Source organism: Neopelma chrysocephalum, unplaced genomic scaffold (genome assembly GCF_003984885.1).
Source record: "Neopelma chrysocephalum unplaced genomic scaffold, ASM398488v2 Primary Assembly neopelma1_122, whole genome shotgun sequence".
Lineage (NCBI taxonomy): Eukaryota > Metazoa > Chordata > Aves > Passeriformes > Pipridae > Neopelma > Neopelma chrysocephalum.
This window is the reverse complement of record NW_020897784.1, coordinates 1,249,573-1,265,755: the sequence shown is the minus strand read 5'-3', so window position 1 is coordinate 1,265,755 and position 16,183 is coordinate 1,249,573. Positions and strand designations below refer to the sequence as shown.

Below are 16,183 nucleotides of genomic sequence, written 5' to 3'. Positions count from 1 at the left end.
GTGCCGGGAGTGCTGCTCAGCCCCGCCCCAGCAGAGCCAGCACCGCAGGGCGCTCAGCGGGACGGGACGGACGCACAGCCACGAGAGGGGGCTCGGGGAAGGCGCAACGAAGCCAATGCAAACATCTCCTCCCAAAGCTTCCCCGCTGCAGCAGGTGGAGCTGGAAGGGAGCAGCCGGGGGGCTGTGCCGGAGGGAGACCCGTGTCCCGGGGGGTCTCTGCTCCAACCCCACTCGCCTCCTGGGCCACGGCTGGGCACGGGTGAACCGGGGGGGACCAGGAACTGAAATACTAAATTTCTTCTATCACATGCATTTGGCCACAACTATTTTTTCCCAGGGCTTCTTTAAATACACCTTTAAATGCCCAAGGAAGCAAAGGTTCGCATAATATTTCTTCTCTAATGCCTATAACCCTGCACACATCTTGTATTAATGTGGTGGAAGAGTTGCATAAAGTTCTGAGAAACCTCCTTGCCTTCTGAGGTTTTCCAAGGAGGATGAATTTGTTTTCAGGGAACTTTCCCATCACCAGGATTTTGATTTTTTATTTTGTTTTTCAAGTTCCTTGTGCCAGGGTCCCAGAGCTCTTACAGCCCTGCTGATGATTATTGCTTAGTCCTTACTTGCAAATTTCCAGGTTCTGGCAGCTCCTCCATGAACCCACCGGTGTCTGACTGGAGCTGCAGCTGCCGGACCCGCTGCTCCAGGAGCTCCGCACCGCGAGTGCAGGGAAGGGAACGGAGCTGGGGAAGGGTCTGGAGCAGCAGGAGCAGCTTAGGGAGCTGGGGGGGCTCAGCCTGGAGAAAAGGAGGCTCGGGGGGACCTTCTGGCTCTCTGCAACTCCCTGAGAGGAGGGGGGAGCCATGGGGGGAAGTCCGGCTCTGCTCCCAGGGAACAAGGGAACAGGTCAAGACGACATATTCTTAAACTACACCACGGGAGGTTCAGGTTGGACATGAGGAGGAATTTCTTCATGAAAAGTGTTGTCAGGTATTGACAGGGGCTGCCCAGGGAGGTGTCGGAGTCACCCTGGAGGTGTCCAAGCAACGACTGGATGTGGCACTCAGTGGTCTGCTCCGTTTGACAAGGCAGGGCTCGGTCAGAGGTTGCGCTCGGTGGTCCCGGCGGTATTTTCCAACCTCAGTGATTCCTGGATTCCGGCATTCCGTCACTCGGCGGAGGGCAGGGGGACCCATGTGAGGGCGCAGCGATGGCGCCCTGCCCAGCCCCGCCCCGCCCCTTACGCGCGGGGGCCGCCGGGAGTTGTAGTCCCGGTCGCGCCCAGGTGCGGCGGCGCGCGGAGGCCGCCGGGAAGCCGCGGCCGCCCCGGGGGGCAGGTGCGGCACCGCCCCCCTCGAACTACATGTCCCGGGGTGCCGCGGGGCGGGGGCGTGGCGGCGGCTGTGGCGGCGGGGACGGGGGGGCGTAGCGAAGATGGCGGCGGGGACGCTGCGCCCCGCTCCGGGCTGAACGCGGCGCGGCCCCCGCGCGGCCCCTCAGAGCGGCGGCGGCGATGTCCGAGCCGGAGCACCTGGGCGGCAAGCGGGCCGAGTCGGCGCGGCTGCGGCGGGCCGAGCAGCTGCGGCGCTGGAAGGGCTCCCTCACCGAGCAGGAGCCGGTGGCGGCGGGGGGCGGCCGCGGCCGGCACCGCGGCGCGGGGGGATCCCGCGTCCGCTTCGAGGAGGGCGCCGTGTTCCTGGCCGCCTGCTCCAGCGGGGACACCGAGGAGGTGAAGCGGCTGCTGGGCCGCGGCGCCCGCATCAACACGACCAACGTGGACGGGCTGACAGCCCTGCACCAGGTACCGGGGCCGGGGGGCTCCGCGCAGCCCGCGCCGGGGCTGTCGGTAAACAAAGGGTGACAGGGCGCTGCGAGCCGAGCCCCGCTCGGCCGCTGTCACGGCACAGCCCCAGGTGGCCTATTCCGGTCGGGCAGCGTGATGTACCGGGCTTTTGCAGGGTTATTAAGGAGCTTAATTAGCAGAATAAAGATCGAGGGGCTGTCAGGGCTGCCGGCCTGGCCAGCTGGCCAGTTTGTTAGTTTTTGGAAAACTTCTGCCTTTGTGCTTTTGGGGTCTGCTGAAATAGCAGCGATGCTGGGAAAATTTCCCCGGGGGAATGTGGATTTTGCAAGGTCAGGAGTGTCTGGTCAGCCCCTGTGTTGTGTTTTATCAGAGTTGCCTTGAAACTCCTCAAACTGCTCCTTTGGCAGGGAGCAGAGAGTGCCCTCATCGCCGATAAGCCACATAGATTCTATTAATATTCAGCCAAATGTGCTGAAGATAGTACAAAGTGGTCCCAGGAATTGGCTATGGAGTGGTAAAGCCTTGGCTGTTGAGAAACGTGTGCTGTGTTTCATCCGTAGCCTTTGCTGTCCTTGTGTAAATGAGCAGGAATGCGAGGAAGCATGTGTAATTGCCATCCCAGAATATTGGGAAACCTGTTGCTATCTAAGACTGATTTAGAATTTAGCAGGGCATGGGAAATCAATGTCCCACATTGGTGCATCTGGTCAGTGAAATGAATCCGGTTTGGATCCGGGCCAGCCTCGGGAAGAAAATTTTCTTAGCTCAAGATCTTGTAGATTAAGCATGTAGTGTAGCAAAATGACCGGGAAAGAAGCACCATCAGGAATAACATCTGGAAATAATGTTTGTAAAGAATAACATGTTAATAGCACAAATAGCAGGACAGTCGCTGAGCTGATCAGGATTTCTTCTTTGCTGGGATGGTGTTACTGAAGGATGGTGTTACTGAAGCATTTGGGACTTGTGTCAGCCCGTTCAGGAGTTCACTGGCTCCTGGCTGTCAGGGAAAAAGGGGAGAGAAGGTTGATACGTTTTTATTCTGGACTTCCAAAAATAAGTTATGAAGCAAAGAGCATGAGAGCTCACAGATCCTCAGGTTGAATAAGACTTCAGCTGGCAAAGCAGGGAACTTTGTGATGGCTCAGCTTTCTTTTGGTTGGTTGTGGGTTTTGGTATAGTGGTAGCAAATAAGTTACACTGCACAAGTACTCTCCAGTCTGGCATGTGTCCATTTATTAGCAGATACATAAGTAGTCCTGTAGATGCTGGTAAGAGCCAGTTATTGAAAAGTGTTTTGACAACCAAGAAGGCTGAATTTAAGGTGGATAGAAGCATGGTAGAGTTGGCATGACTTCATGAGGGCTTTCCAGCCAGGATGGGTTGTGATCTCCTCAGAACTGCCCAGGTCTCTTGCTGATGGAGGTAACGTGACCTTTGGCCAGAGGTGTCTGGTGAAGTGCCTTGGACTTGTCCAGCAACGGGCGATGAGCTCAGCAAGGTCATGCTGCTGGAGTCCATGGCGGGCCCTGTAGTGACAGACAGGCTGCACATTTAATTCTGCCTATGTAAAGGGTACAGAATTGTGTTATTATGTGTCTTAGGATCACAGTATCGGGTGACACTGACCAGTAACACCAAGGGCTTGATACTTGGAAGAGCGTTTGGATGAGTGAGCAGTGGAGCAGATGCTGGCAGTACCAGCCAGCTGCTTACGTGAAGGGTTTCTTCACTAACTTGACAGGAAGGGAGGGTGACCTTACTGTGACTGGAATAAAAACTTTGTTCCAATGTGCCATGGATGCATTAACATTTTTGCTGAGCAGCAACGAGATGTTCTTGCACACCCAGATGGAACAAAGGCTGTTTTGTTAGAGGTTATGTTGTACATGTGTATCCTGAGTCTGTAAATCTGTATTGGATGAAAATGTTTTATTAGCGTGGTTGGGGAGGTTGTTATGAGTTCCTTATCAGTGAACCTGGCCAAAATATGTTTGTTTTCATATTACTTGGAGAATAATACTGCTTATGGTAAAGTGTCAGCCGAGACCAGTTAGGTTGGGGGTCCCCAGAGCTCTGGTTGAGAAATGGAATGATGTAGTACCCGTGAGGATATTTCAGTAACTTCTCTCAGTGTTAGAATCACAGTGTTACATTATAGGGCAGATGGTGGTGACCCTCTGCTCTCATTTAATACATGTGAAACCAAAGGGCCACATAATAAGGAAGGAAATCCTACGTGTTAAAAAGAGCTGGCTTTGTTGAAAGAAAAATCAAGCAGAATTTTTTTCTTTGATTAAAGAACTTAATATTAAGTGAGACTTGCTCTGGACGAGCAAACAGGTCTTTTTAGATAATAGAAGGGTTAACAGTGTCAATTGACTTAATTTGTCAGAGGTGGCAGCTGCTTCCACAAAACCTAAGACCAGTCTTACAAATTGGGTTAGTTTATTTGAAACACAGCGTGGCCCCAAATGTTGTGTGTTGTTCACAAAGATAAAATTACACTTTCTCTGGTATCTGGGCCACTGTGACTAAGACCCATTGTGTGCTTGCTGGGTGAGAAGCTGCCTTTGCTATTTATAGCCACGAAGCTGTATTTTGAAAATAACCTTTTAAATTACAAGTGGTGTTCCTGAGCCTCCAGCCTGTGTCATCGTCCTCTTTGGAGACACAGACCTGCACCACAGCCAGTGTCTGGTGTGAAATCACCTGGGTGGTGACTTCAGCTGTACTTTATCTCCCTCAGCGCCTGCAGATTGAAAATAGGGGACTGATGTTCATCCAGCAGCAGTTATTAACTTAGACTGTATTCAGTGAATTATTTTTGGCAATGGTTTTGTGTCAAATGCAGAATGGAAAGGGAGGTATTAGTTAAATGTGAGTGAACATGTAGAAATCATTGAGAAAGCTGCTTCCAGTTGGTGAAGTGAACTGTTGGTGGCTGTTGAACTTCTCTAGTGTTTGCATGGGCATGAACTGCTCCCTCTGTCTCCTGAGTGACAGAGCAAATGGAAGAGTAAACTTGTATGAAAATTGAGTCTTAAGGGGAAGAAGTCTGCTGCTTCTAGTTGGGAAAGCATCTCCAAATATAATAATAGTAGTGCTTGTTTGTCTTCAAGGATGGTTCACAAAGGATAACAGCAAAGATTGTTTATCCTCTGTCTGCCCTTTGATGATTTACCTTCTTTTTCCTTTGGCCTGTTCCAAGGAGAAGTGAGTTGCTCGTGAAATAACTCCCCACTTCATGTCATTTACAGTACTCTGCAAGCACATGCTGTTTACTTGTTTTTGGGTGCTGGGCACTTGTGCTTATTCAGAAGCTGCTTCCTGAAAAGTCAGGTACTTTGTGTGGTGACTCTGGGTTAGGTGGAGGCTGGAACCTCTCCAGGAGGTCCTGGTTTAAGTTATTCTTCCTTCTGAGCCACAGCTGTAAAATTGCAGGTGTGTCTTGGATGCTGCTTTATAAAGCTCGGAAGAGCAACATGTCAAAAGGGTTGGGAAATTTTCAGTTCCTGCTCAGCAAATTTGTCCTTTCCTCCCTTCTGAAGGTTGTGTACAGTCCTAGCAAAGCAGGAGGCAGCAAAATTTTTGGACAGTCCTAAAACCATCCAGGGGAATACGTTACAGAGCACTCTAGTCACAGCAGTCTGGAGACTCTTGGAAGAATCATTGAGGTCCTAACACTGGAACAAAATCTGGAGATTGAGGGGAAGAAAGAGAGGATTCGTGTGTGGATTGATACTTTCCCTAGCTAGGACATCACTACTGGAGAGCGTGGAGCAAAGGGTTGGGACTGCAATAGTGCCTGAAGCAGCCTGGGTTTGTTTTATAGGATAACTGAGGTAGATCCAACCCACACAGTAAAGTGCTGTACTCCTACAGCCACAGCTTCTGGGAGAATCATGGAATGACATCAAGGAATTGTTAAGGTTGGAAAAGCCCTCTAAAATCATTGAGTCCAACAGTGAACCCAGCACTGCCATGTTCACCACTAAACCATGTCCCCAGGTGCCACATCCACATGTCTTTTGAACACTTCCAGAGATGGTGACTCTACCACTGCCTGAGCAGCCTGGTCCAGTGCCTTTCAGGGAGGAAATTTTCCCAATATTCAACCTAAACCTCCCCTGGTACAACTTCAGGCTGTTTCCTTTTGTCCTGTCCCTTCTTCCCTGGGAGCAGAACCTGACCCCCACCGGGCTCCAGCCTCCTGTCAGGGAGCTGGAGAGAGTGAGAAGGTCCCCTCTGAGCCTCCTTTTGTCCAGGCTGGGCCCCCCCAGCTCCCTCAGCTGCTCCTTATCAGACTTGTGCTCCAGACTCTTCTCCAGCTTCATTTACTTTCCCTGGACACAAGATTTCTTAATCACCAAAAGGTAACAACCAGTTTGTGCCCTGAAAAGTGAGGAGATGACACAGTGTACAGTGGCATGAAAACTCTTGAATGAATGTTCAGGTACCCCATCTTTGGGGCATCACAGCTGTGCTTTAAGGTAGTTCAGCTTCTGATCTTTAAGTGGTGATGATAGTGTCATAAATCAGGCTGCATTTTTTAAGATTGGGTGGCTGCATTGCCTAAAAATACATTCATCCTCGGAAGAGAAGGTTATCTAGGGAGAGTCATACCTTTCCCGGTGCCCTGTGCAGAGTTCCTTTCCAAAGGCCTCTGCCAGGGAAAATAGAAGTTGCAAGCTGTTTGTGCTGCATTTAACACTGCTCATCAAACTGAAATATGGCACTGTCAAAAATAGGGTTTATCACTAGGGAAACAGAGTTTTTGGGTTTCGGTTAAAAATGAGAATGCAGTAACATGTACCGTCCCATAGTACTCTGAATAAAGTGAGAGAGCTTGGAAGTTGCCTACAATACACCTGGAATATATGAGACAAAATAGTTAAGATCCAAATTGCTGTTTTATCAACCTCATGCTTTTATTTTCTTCCTTTTGGCTGACTCAGTCCCTTTCTTGGCGTGATGTTTTGTCCCCGTGGGTTCATTTGTCTGTCCCTTGCATCTCTATTTCTGAGCAGTCTCCTAAGTGGGCAGAAATAAGTCTAGACTACCCTAACCTTGAGCTGCAGTGAGTTGGAGCCTGGGAGAGCTGCTGCTCTTGGCGGAGGGGAGGAAACCCTCCCCTGGTGTGGTTTGGGGCACTTTCTCGACTGGTTGGTTTGGCTTCTGGAAACTGAAGCCAACCACAGCATTCCCTCAGTACTGGATGCTGGGAGGAAACACCCTGTGTTTTAGTAAGTCGATGGGTATTTGGGAGGGGAAATGTGCATCTTCATTGCTTCCTTCCTCAGCCTCTGTTTATCCTACGTGTGATTCCACGCATCAGGCTCTGCTGCTCCCCAGAAACAGGGAGCAAGGGAGCTCATGGGATTTTCAGCTCCAGCTTCCTTCATGGCAGCAGCTGGAAGTGCTGAATCTGGTCCCTCAGTGCTGCCTGTGGAAAGGTTCTCATCTCCACTGCAGCTGCTGGGCAGTCCACGTCTCTGGGCCCACGTGGAAAGCTCCTTTGGGAAGCTTTTAGGGAAAGCTTGTTGTGCCTAATGTATACTGAAAGCTTTCTGGCTTCTGCAAATGAAATTCTCGAGCCTGAGTTAGAGGTGGAGACAAGTCTTTAGGGCTGCATACTTGTCTGAATCAACATGGTTTGATAAGATTGAAAGCCAGCTCAGCAAAAAATGCAGAAATGAGCAGTGAATGCAGTGGTCCCTGCTCCAGCAGTGCGGGGTCCTGCAGCTCCTGTTGGCTGGAACCTGCTCAAACAGTCAGTACATTTCTGTGCAGAACTCTCAGCTCTAGCCTAGATGAAATTGCTGTCATCCTGGTATTATTTTTTGCAATTTATAATGCCTCTTGCTTTTTTTATCAGTGAGTGTTAGGGGCTGGGAGCTGTTTCTATTTCAAAGCGGTTTAGAGATTTAGAATTCACATTAAGTACTGTGGGGCTTGTGAGACATCTCAAGTGGTGTGTCTTGTAATATACTGAGATAATAACTGCCTAATATTAAAATATAAGACTTCTCAGTTGGTATGCTGGCTTCCAATTGAGGATTATTATATACCATAAGTCAAACAGGCCTGTCAGACTGTGCATATTAGAGCAATCTGTTTTAAGAAGTTTGGGAGAGGGGAATATTATATAAGTAGTTGTATAAATTGATATTTCATTCTTTCTAACTTTTGAATATAAATGAAGGCAGGTGGAACATTAAAAACTCTGAAACATCTGATTTGGTTTTTAAAAAATTGTGTCTGTGCACAAGGCTGGGGTAAAAAAAAATGAAGGAAAGAGAAGCCCAGAGCCTTTCAGGGGAATGGCAGCCCCCACTCTCCAGTGACAGGCTTTCCACTGAGTGAACTGTTTGACCTAGTGATAATGGTATGGCCCCAGCACAGGGAAGGTGCCCAGTATAAATCCTGGGATCTGAGTCTGCAGTTTATTTTCAGCTGTCCTTCTGAAGGGAGGTGCCACAGCTGTCCCTGCAATCTCCTTTCTTGGGCTGCAGCAAAATGATCTGTGTGGGGAGGAAAGGTGCAGGAGGAGCTGGGCCTTGTGTCTTAGGCCTTAGCGGGAAAACTTCACTTGCTAAAAGTGTTGAGATCAGGCTGGATGGGGGTTGGAGCAACCTGGTCTAGTGGAAGGTGTCCCTGCCCATGGCAGGGGGTGGAATGGGATGAGCTTTAAGGTCCCTTCCAACCCGAACCATTCGATGATTCTATGGAGGAATGATTTGGTGGGGATTTAGGTGCCTGTTTTCCTGGGGGGTCACTTCAGCATGAATGGATTTAAGAACAAGCTCATGGTGAATTTACTCTGTACAGGCCTGTGTAGAGATGTTTCAAGCTGCTGTGAACTTGTTGAAGATGCAGGTGATGGGATCCAGAGCACGGCTGTGAGATGGAGCTCCAACCTGCACAGCTTCCAGGAGCCAAATTTTATTTCCTCTCTTCACTCCAGAGATGTCCCACCTCTTACTGTGGTGGAACAGGACCATTCTTAAATACTTCAGATGTTTTTCAGAGGAACTTTGCTTTTCTAGATTCACAGACTAGTGAGAATGATATCCCACAGCCACATCCCGGGAGTCAGGCCTTCCATTCCACACTAAGCTGTTGACAATAATGAACATCAAAATTCTTGATTTAGACACCTACGCAATTTCTCATGACAGTTTCCATTCATAATAATTACAATGTGCAGTACTTACAAGTGATTAGTAATTTAGAAAATACATCCATGTGCTTTCTTGTTAAATATTTTCCTGTTAAACAAATTTTGGAAAGCTCCTTCCAGCTTTAAATTCTTACCTTAAATATAGGCTTTGCTCATCTGAAGACAACCAAAACCAGTGAACATTCACTGTTTAAGAGTAAATGATGTGATTTTTTTATTTCTTTTTAATGCTGCTTTTATTTAGTGGCTTGTTTCTTGTAGCTGGGCAAAATAAGAGCCTCAACTTGTAGGAGTCTCACTGGAAATGTTTCCATAATACAATAAGCTGACCTTGCAGAGGCACACAAGCAGCTTCAGCGTTGCTTTTTCAGCATTCAGCCTTGCTCATAAATCTTTGTGAGATGTACAGAATGCAGAGTGACCACCTGCCATCAGCTTTTTATGTGTCACTGCCTTTTCAGGGTAAAACTAAACCTGGCCCCTCTCGGATCCCCTGAGCCAGAGCATTGATTTGCCACAGTGATTGCTCACCGTCCATTTCTGGAATCTCTCTGAAGCCACCTCCTATTTATAATTTGTCATTCCTCGCTGTCTTAGTTAATGCAATTTCGTTACAAAGCCTGATGCTTTTTTACATCTGAAATCATGCGATAGCAGCAACTCCTGGTCCAGGCTTGTCTAAACACAAGTGCTGGCTTAGCGAGGGGACTCTAGCAGTGATTTAGGGAACTGAGGGGACTGTGTATGGGCTCTGCCCAAACCTGGCTTATGTCTGTTTAGTTTGCACTTGTAAATATAAGACCATTACCCAGGGGGATGTAAACCAGCTTGAAGCTGGTAGGGCCCACACAGGGAGCTGTGCCTGATTCACCACACAGGTTTTTGTGCTCAAATTGGAGTATCTTGAAGTGCTGCTGCCATGGTTTCATTCTGAAGTCAAAATACAAGGTGCAGTTCCTCTTCATCTGCCAGGAATTTTAATTCATATGGATTGTCAGCTTTATCCAAAACAAGTATTGGAGTGACAATTATAAAAAAGGGGGAAAGCAACTTTTTGCATGGGGAGATAGTGATAGGACAAGGGGGGAATGGTTTTAAGATAAAAGTAAAGAGATGTTGGGAAGAAATTCTTCCCTGTGAGGGTGGGGAGGCCCTGGCACAGGTTGCCCAGAGAAGCTGTGGCTGCTCCATCCCTGGAAGTGTCCAAGGCCAGGTTGGATGGGGCTTGGAGCAACCTGGGCTAGTGGAAGGTGTCCCTGCCCATGGCAGGGGGTGGAATGGGATGGGCTTTAAGATCCCTTCCAACCCAAACCAGGTTGGGATTTTGTGATCTATTACACTTTGATACTTCATGCAAGACATGTCAATAGGGATTTCAGGATTTCTCCCTTGGAAGATTGCTGGTGGAGGTGAACACTGACCTTTGAGTGATGGGGCTTGCTTTAATTGTTTTGGTAGAGCCAGATATCTATATCTATATATCTATGTATCTATATATCTTTGTATCTACATATATTTATTTTTGTATCATTGCTCTGAGTTACATCATTAACAGAGGCTCTGCCTGTCCAACAGAAGTCATCAGAATATTTATCTTCAGTACTGTTGTGGTATTGGAGGGTGAAATGTTCTAAATTTTTCTCTAACAAGCCACTTTTTCTACTCCATTTATTCTCTGGTTTCTGTAAATGAGATGACACACTCTCAGCATGGACAGGTTTGGTGTTTATGTGGATAAGACCAAATCTGAGCTAACTGATTGCATTAGCAGAGCCGACACCTGTCCAGGAAGAGGTGCACATCCTGAGCCTGCACTGGGCAGCCACACAAACACCACACACTTGCCAAGTGTCTGATTTAATTTTTTTTTTTAAAGGGATATGATAATGCCAGTAGCAGTTCCTGTGCTAGAGAACCACAGACCCTTGTTTGGGTCTTTTACTGACCATCACAGCTGACATCCATGTGACTGACACATTGCATTAATTTAACCATTTCTCTGGGAAAAATACTTTCAAAGCAGCTTGATGGCACATGTGAAATGCTACATTCTAGCCTATTACCACATCATCATCTCTTAGGCAGAATTAGGAATTCTGAGCTGAAATAGCTCTCTAGAACAGGTAGAAAAGAAAGATCTGCTGACTTACTTCCTAACGAGTTAAACCTTCAAAGCTGGTTTCATCACTTGATCCTGGTTTTCAGTTCTTCCCTGGCTTCATGCTCCTTCCCTGTGTTCTCAGGAAGCCGACTGATCTACTCCATGCTCCAGCCAGCTCCACTTACTGTGGGCTGATGTTCTCATCATTACCTTTTAGGGGAATCTGTGTACCCTGCATAGGCTTTGAAAGGTAGAACTTGTGTTCGAAATGACTGTTTCAAAGACTCTGGAGAAGCAGAAAGTCACTGTTGTGTCGCAGAGTCTCTTCCAGACAGTTGTGGTGATAGTCCATAAAGCACTTACTGAGACTGTCTGTCCCCTGGCTGCTCAGCCTCCCTGAGAGCTTGGCAGGTCATTTGGTGCAGAGCTGCTGTACAGCCAGTTGTCCCAGTCTGTGCTGGTGCAAGGGGTTATTCTGTCCCAGAGGCAGGAGACTCTGTTTGTCTTGGTTATCCCTCCCTCACAAACCCTCCATCAGACCCCTTCTCCAGCCTGTGTAGGTCCCTCTGAGAAGGACCTCCTGCCCCAGCCACGCCAGCAGTTTGATATCATCTACAAACTTCTTGATAGTGCTCTCTGTCCTGTAATTAATGTTAATCAAGTTTGTTAATGAAGGCATGGATTTGTATTGGCCTCAATACCAGCCCTGAGGGATGCTGCTGGTAATCAGCTGCCAGCTGAACTTTGTACAGCTGATCACCTTTTGAGCCTGGTATCCCAGGCAATTTTCCATCACCTTATCATCTGCTCCTGCAGTCCAGCTCCTGCCTGCTAAGAACACTGTCAGAGATGGTGTCAAAGGTGTTCCACACTCGCTCTCCTGTCCTCCACGCAGCCACCTCATGGAGGGCAATCAAGTTAGGCGAGATTTGCCACTGGTAAATCCAAGGTGGCAGTTCCCAGTCACCACCACCTCCTGCTGGGAATGGCCATCAGGAGGATTTACTACACAGCCCTTCCAGGGACTGCGTTGGGACTGGCAGACCTGTAGTTCCCTGGATCCTTCTTACACGATGGGGTGATGTTTGCATGTCATCAGACCTCCCTTTGTCACCAAGACCTTTGAAAGATGACAGTGATTTGCAGTGACATTAGCCAACTCCCTCCTAAGCCATGTGAGTATCCCACATGGTCCCAAAAGTGATCCATGATCATTCCTTCCCCTTCATTCCCTGGGCTGAGGCTCTGGTGCTGCCCAGTGGAGCTAACAGGACTAGTCTGTATTTCCTGGGAACTGTCCATTCCCTCAAGTGTGTGTCCAGGGCTGTCAGATGCAGCACTGCTGTAGCTGTGGGCTGCAAGAAGCTTCAGTCTTACTTGCATCTGGCTCTTTGCAGTCACTGTCACATGCTCCTAGAACCACAGAACCACAGAATGGTTTGGGTCAGAGGGGACCTTAAAGATCATCTCACTCCAACCATGGCACGGACATTTTCCACTAGACCAGGTTGCTCAAAACCCTCTCCAACCTGGCCTTGAACACTGGCAGGGTTGGGACAGTCCTGTGCACAGCAGACTAACCATTCCTAGGGCATTTTCCTGGTTTTCTTGTCTCTCTGATTTATTTTTTTTCCCCTTTCTAAAAATTCGATTTGTATGGTGAAGTCCCTGCCAGGAGGGAAATAGAAGAGGTTCTTTCTACTTGACTTGTCTCTTAGTGCTTCAGCATTCAGTCCTGCAGGAACATGGCCAGTGAGCAATTCCTGTTGTCTCATGTGGTACCTTCTCTACTTTTTGGTGTAAACCTGCACGACATCACTAATGATTCCAAACTGCTTGTCTGTCAACACCCGTTCAGTTTTAAGGCAGGTCATGATCCCTTTCCTTCGGGGGCAAACACACAGTCAGAGGTGCTGCCGGGCAATATCTCCCAGGGGAGATGATGACAGTGGATTTCTGTTTCCTACTGCCACTTGGGTAAATGCTTCTTCCCCATCCTGCAGCACAGACATCAGTGGCTCTTAAGGCCGGGGTATTCTCTTATCGAACTTGGCTGCCTTAATTTTACTAATGGGCTTAGCAATTCCTTCCAGTTGCTGAGAATGCTTCTCCCTGCTCCCATGTGCTGACACCAGAGGAAATGCTATAAAGCTGAGCGGACATTTTTGGCTTGTGAGCCCACTTTAGTGGAGCCCTTTTTACTTTCAGTCCAGCTACCAATTTAATCACTCCTTCAGATATTAACTGTTGCTCATTGCCATCTGATATGGAAAGGGGGTGCAGGAGGCACCAGGTAGGGATTAGGCTCTGGCGGAGGGTGAATAGCCCCTGAGTGGTGGATGCTTCATCCCTGTGGATCAACTGGAAGAGTGAACAGCCATGAGCCAGCAGGCTCAGCTTGGCCCTTGGAAAAAACGTGATTTAGGGTCCCACTTTGCTTAACCTCAGCACCCCACAGACTCATGACAAGTCAGACAGGGCTGTTCAGCCCCATGTGTCCAGCCTATGCCCAGCTGATGGATGTGCTGCCTCGGGGAGCTGGGTTTAAGGAGTAGCCTTGAGTGCCAAACCTTGGTGCAAGCAAAGCCCTGCTCCTGCCAGGGGGTGGGGAAACCTGGCTAGTAGGTAGGAGCGAGCAGCTCCTGTGGTTTGGAGATCCAGCCTTTCTGCAAGTGGGGCAGTGAGGGGACAGCAGGGCTTGGCAGCTGCAGTCCCTGCCTTGGAATTGCCTCTGGCTTGGAGGGGAAGGAAACCGTGGGGAAAAGATCCCTGTTTAACAGCCTGTGGCTCTGTGTTCCTTTCAATAGTCCTGGGTGGGAAGTGGCTCTTGTTTGTTTGCTGTTCCTGGGCAGTCCACATGTGCTGAGTGCTCTGTGTTCCCAGGTGTGTGTGCTGCTCCGGGGCTGCCTGGATGCTTTCTGGACCAAAGTGCTGCTCTGAAGGTCCTGACTGCCCTGGAGCTGTTGAGCTTTGTCTCCAGTCCCTGTGTCACTTGCCTACCCACTGCCATTGTTTCCCAGACTCTCTGTCACTTCACTTCTCAGTCTAATTCATGTGGGGGAAGTGAAAGGCAATAGAGTCCCCTGCAGCTCCTCAGGGGCTGCACTTTTCATCCAGGTGCCCTGGGGGCCAAGAAGGCCAATGGGATCCTGAGGTGCATTAGGAAGAGCATTTCCAGCACATCAGGGAGGTGATCCTGCCCCTCTCCTCAGCACAGGTGAGGCACTGCTGGAGTGCTGTGTCCAGTTCTGGGCTCCTCAGCACAAGAGAGACATCGAGCTCCTGGAGCAGATCCCAGCAGAGGATACAGAGATGATGAAGGGACTGGAGCATTTCTCTTATGAGGAAGACCTGAGGGAGCTGGGCCTCTTCAGCCTCGAGAAGAGATGCTGAGAGGGGACCTCCTCAATGTCAGTCACTGTTTGCAGGGAGGGGTCAGGGGATGGACCAGGCTCTGCTCCGTGGAGCCCAGCAATGGCATAAGAGGCAATGAGCAGAAACTGAACATGAGGAAGAACTTCTTCACTGTGTTGTGTGACTGAGCACTGGAACAGATTCCTCAAAGAGGCTGTGGAATCTCCCTCACTGTAGATATTCCAGAACCATCTGGACACAATCCTGTGTCATGTGCTCTGGGATGGCCCTGCTTGAGCAGGGGGGTGGGACCAAATGACCCACTGTGGTCCCTTCTAAAGTGACCCATTCTGAGGTTCTGTATCCTCAGTGGGAGATGAGCTGCACCTTAGATGCTGGTATAGACAGAGGTCCTCAGGTGCTGGTGTGTTAGTCCTCTGTGGAAAGGCTCAGTGCAGGAGCCTTCCCAGTGTCAGGTAAGATCACCCACACCTCTTCCCCTGGGGCTGCACCCCTTCCCTGTTCCCACACCCATGGATGCAGAAGGTGAGGTGTACGTGGAGAGGAGACAAATAGAACTTCCGCAAACTTCTGCATATTGGATTGGTGGAACAGGGGGACTTCCAATAAGGAAAATTAAAAAGTGGTGATTTAGTGGAATTTAAATCCTAATTATTTCAGACTGGAAAGAATGATATATTGTTCCTTGTGACATATCATCTTTTATATGTCATGGCCTGTGTGTATTCTCCTCTGTTTCATAAATCACTGTAATAGGTACAGGCTCTATTCAGGGAGCACACAGAATCCTGAGGTTTTTTTTCTGGAGAGTATTGAGAGAGTCTGAGTCTTGGATACGGCTCAACGGAATAGTTTCAAATGACAAATCTGTCCCAGTGTTGCCATTGTGTGATGAACAGTTTTGTAGTGTTTCTCAGCAATACCAGGGCTGCATTCCCTTCAGTCTTTCCTGTACAAAGATCTCTTGAAATAAAAATAAAAAATTCAGCTTTCTGAGCTTTCCCAAGCTGCAGTATTGACAGAAGAGGTTCCAGAACTGCTCAGACAAATTAAAAGTGTTGGGTCTTCAGCACCAGCTGGTATTTTTTCAAGAGAAACTGGCACATGCAGTCACTGATCTATAATCCGTTGTGTTTAGTATATCTTAAAACACTTAAGTCACTACCACGGGATGTCAGTGGGAAGTGACAGTTCTCCATGTGGTGCCAATTTCCATAAGGGACTCTAAGAAGAACTAGAAAATGATCTCAAAGGAGGCAAAAAGCATGTGGATTGGAGAAATGTGGTGGAGGTGGTATGTTTGGATTTCCAAAATGCTTTTCACAACACCCCTCAATGGAAGCCCTAAGAAATAAAGCTGTTGTGAAATAAAAAGAGATCTTATCTTTGATTACTTACTGCCTGAAAGAGAAAAAACAAAGGAGGAAGTTTGCAGGAGGAAGGTGAGTTATCCTGTGCATCTCCCCTGGAGCCTGTGCTGCTCTGCACACCCTTGGGTGAGACTGAAAAGAGAATATAGAGTGAGGACACAGTTTACCAAGGGTCCTGCACAGTCAGGATAATGCAGTAAGAGCTGGCAGTGAAGAGTGTTACAATATTGGCCAATTTGCTGATAAAGTGGCTGGCAAAATTTGGTCCATAAATGGGAAGTAATGTTTATGGGCAAACAGTGGCTTCCAGTGCAGCTGTTACAGGCTGGAAAAGCTTTTCTGGGGATTT

At 48.5% G+C, this 16,183-nt stretch overlaps 1 protein-coding gene across 9 annotated transcripts in view; it reads left to right on the top strand.

The window, feature by feature from the left end:
• Window positions 1–1,456: 1,456 nt before the first annotated feature.
• Window positions 1,457–16,183, top strand: part of PPP1R12B (protein phosphatase 1 regulatory subunit 12B) — a 129,954-nt gene continuing 115,227 nt past the window's right edge. For 8 of the 9 annotated variants that reach the window (XM_027697753.1, XM_027697759.1, XM_027697758.1 and 5 more), the window contains exon 1: window positions 1,515–1,802. In XM_027697753.1, the coding sequence (XP_027553554.1) occupies window positions 1,515–1,802 (288 nt within the window). Of the gene's footprint in view, window positions 1,803–16,183 lie in introns of all 9 variants that reach the window. The other variant, XM_027697751.1, reaches the window with a different exon arrangement.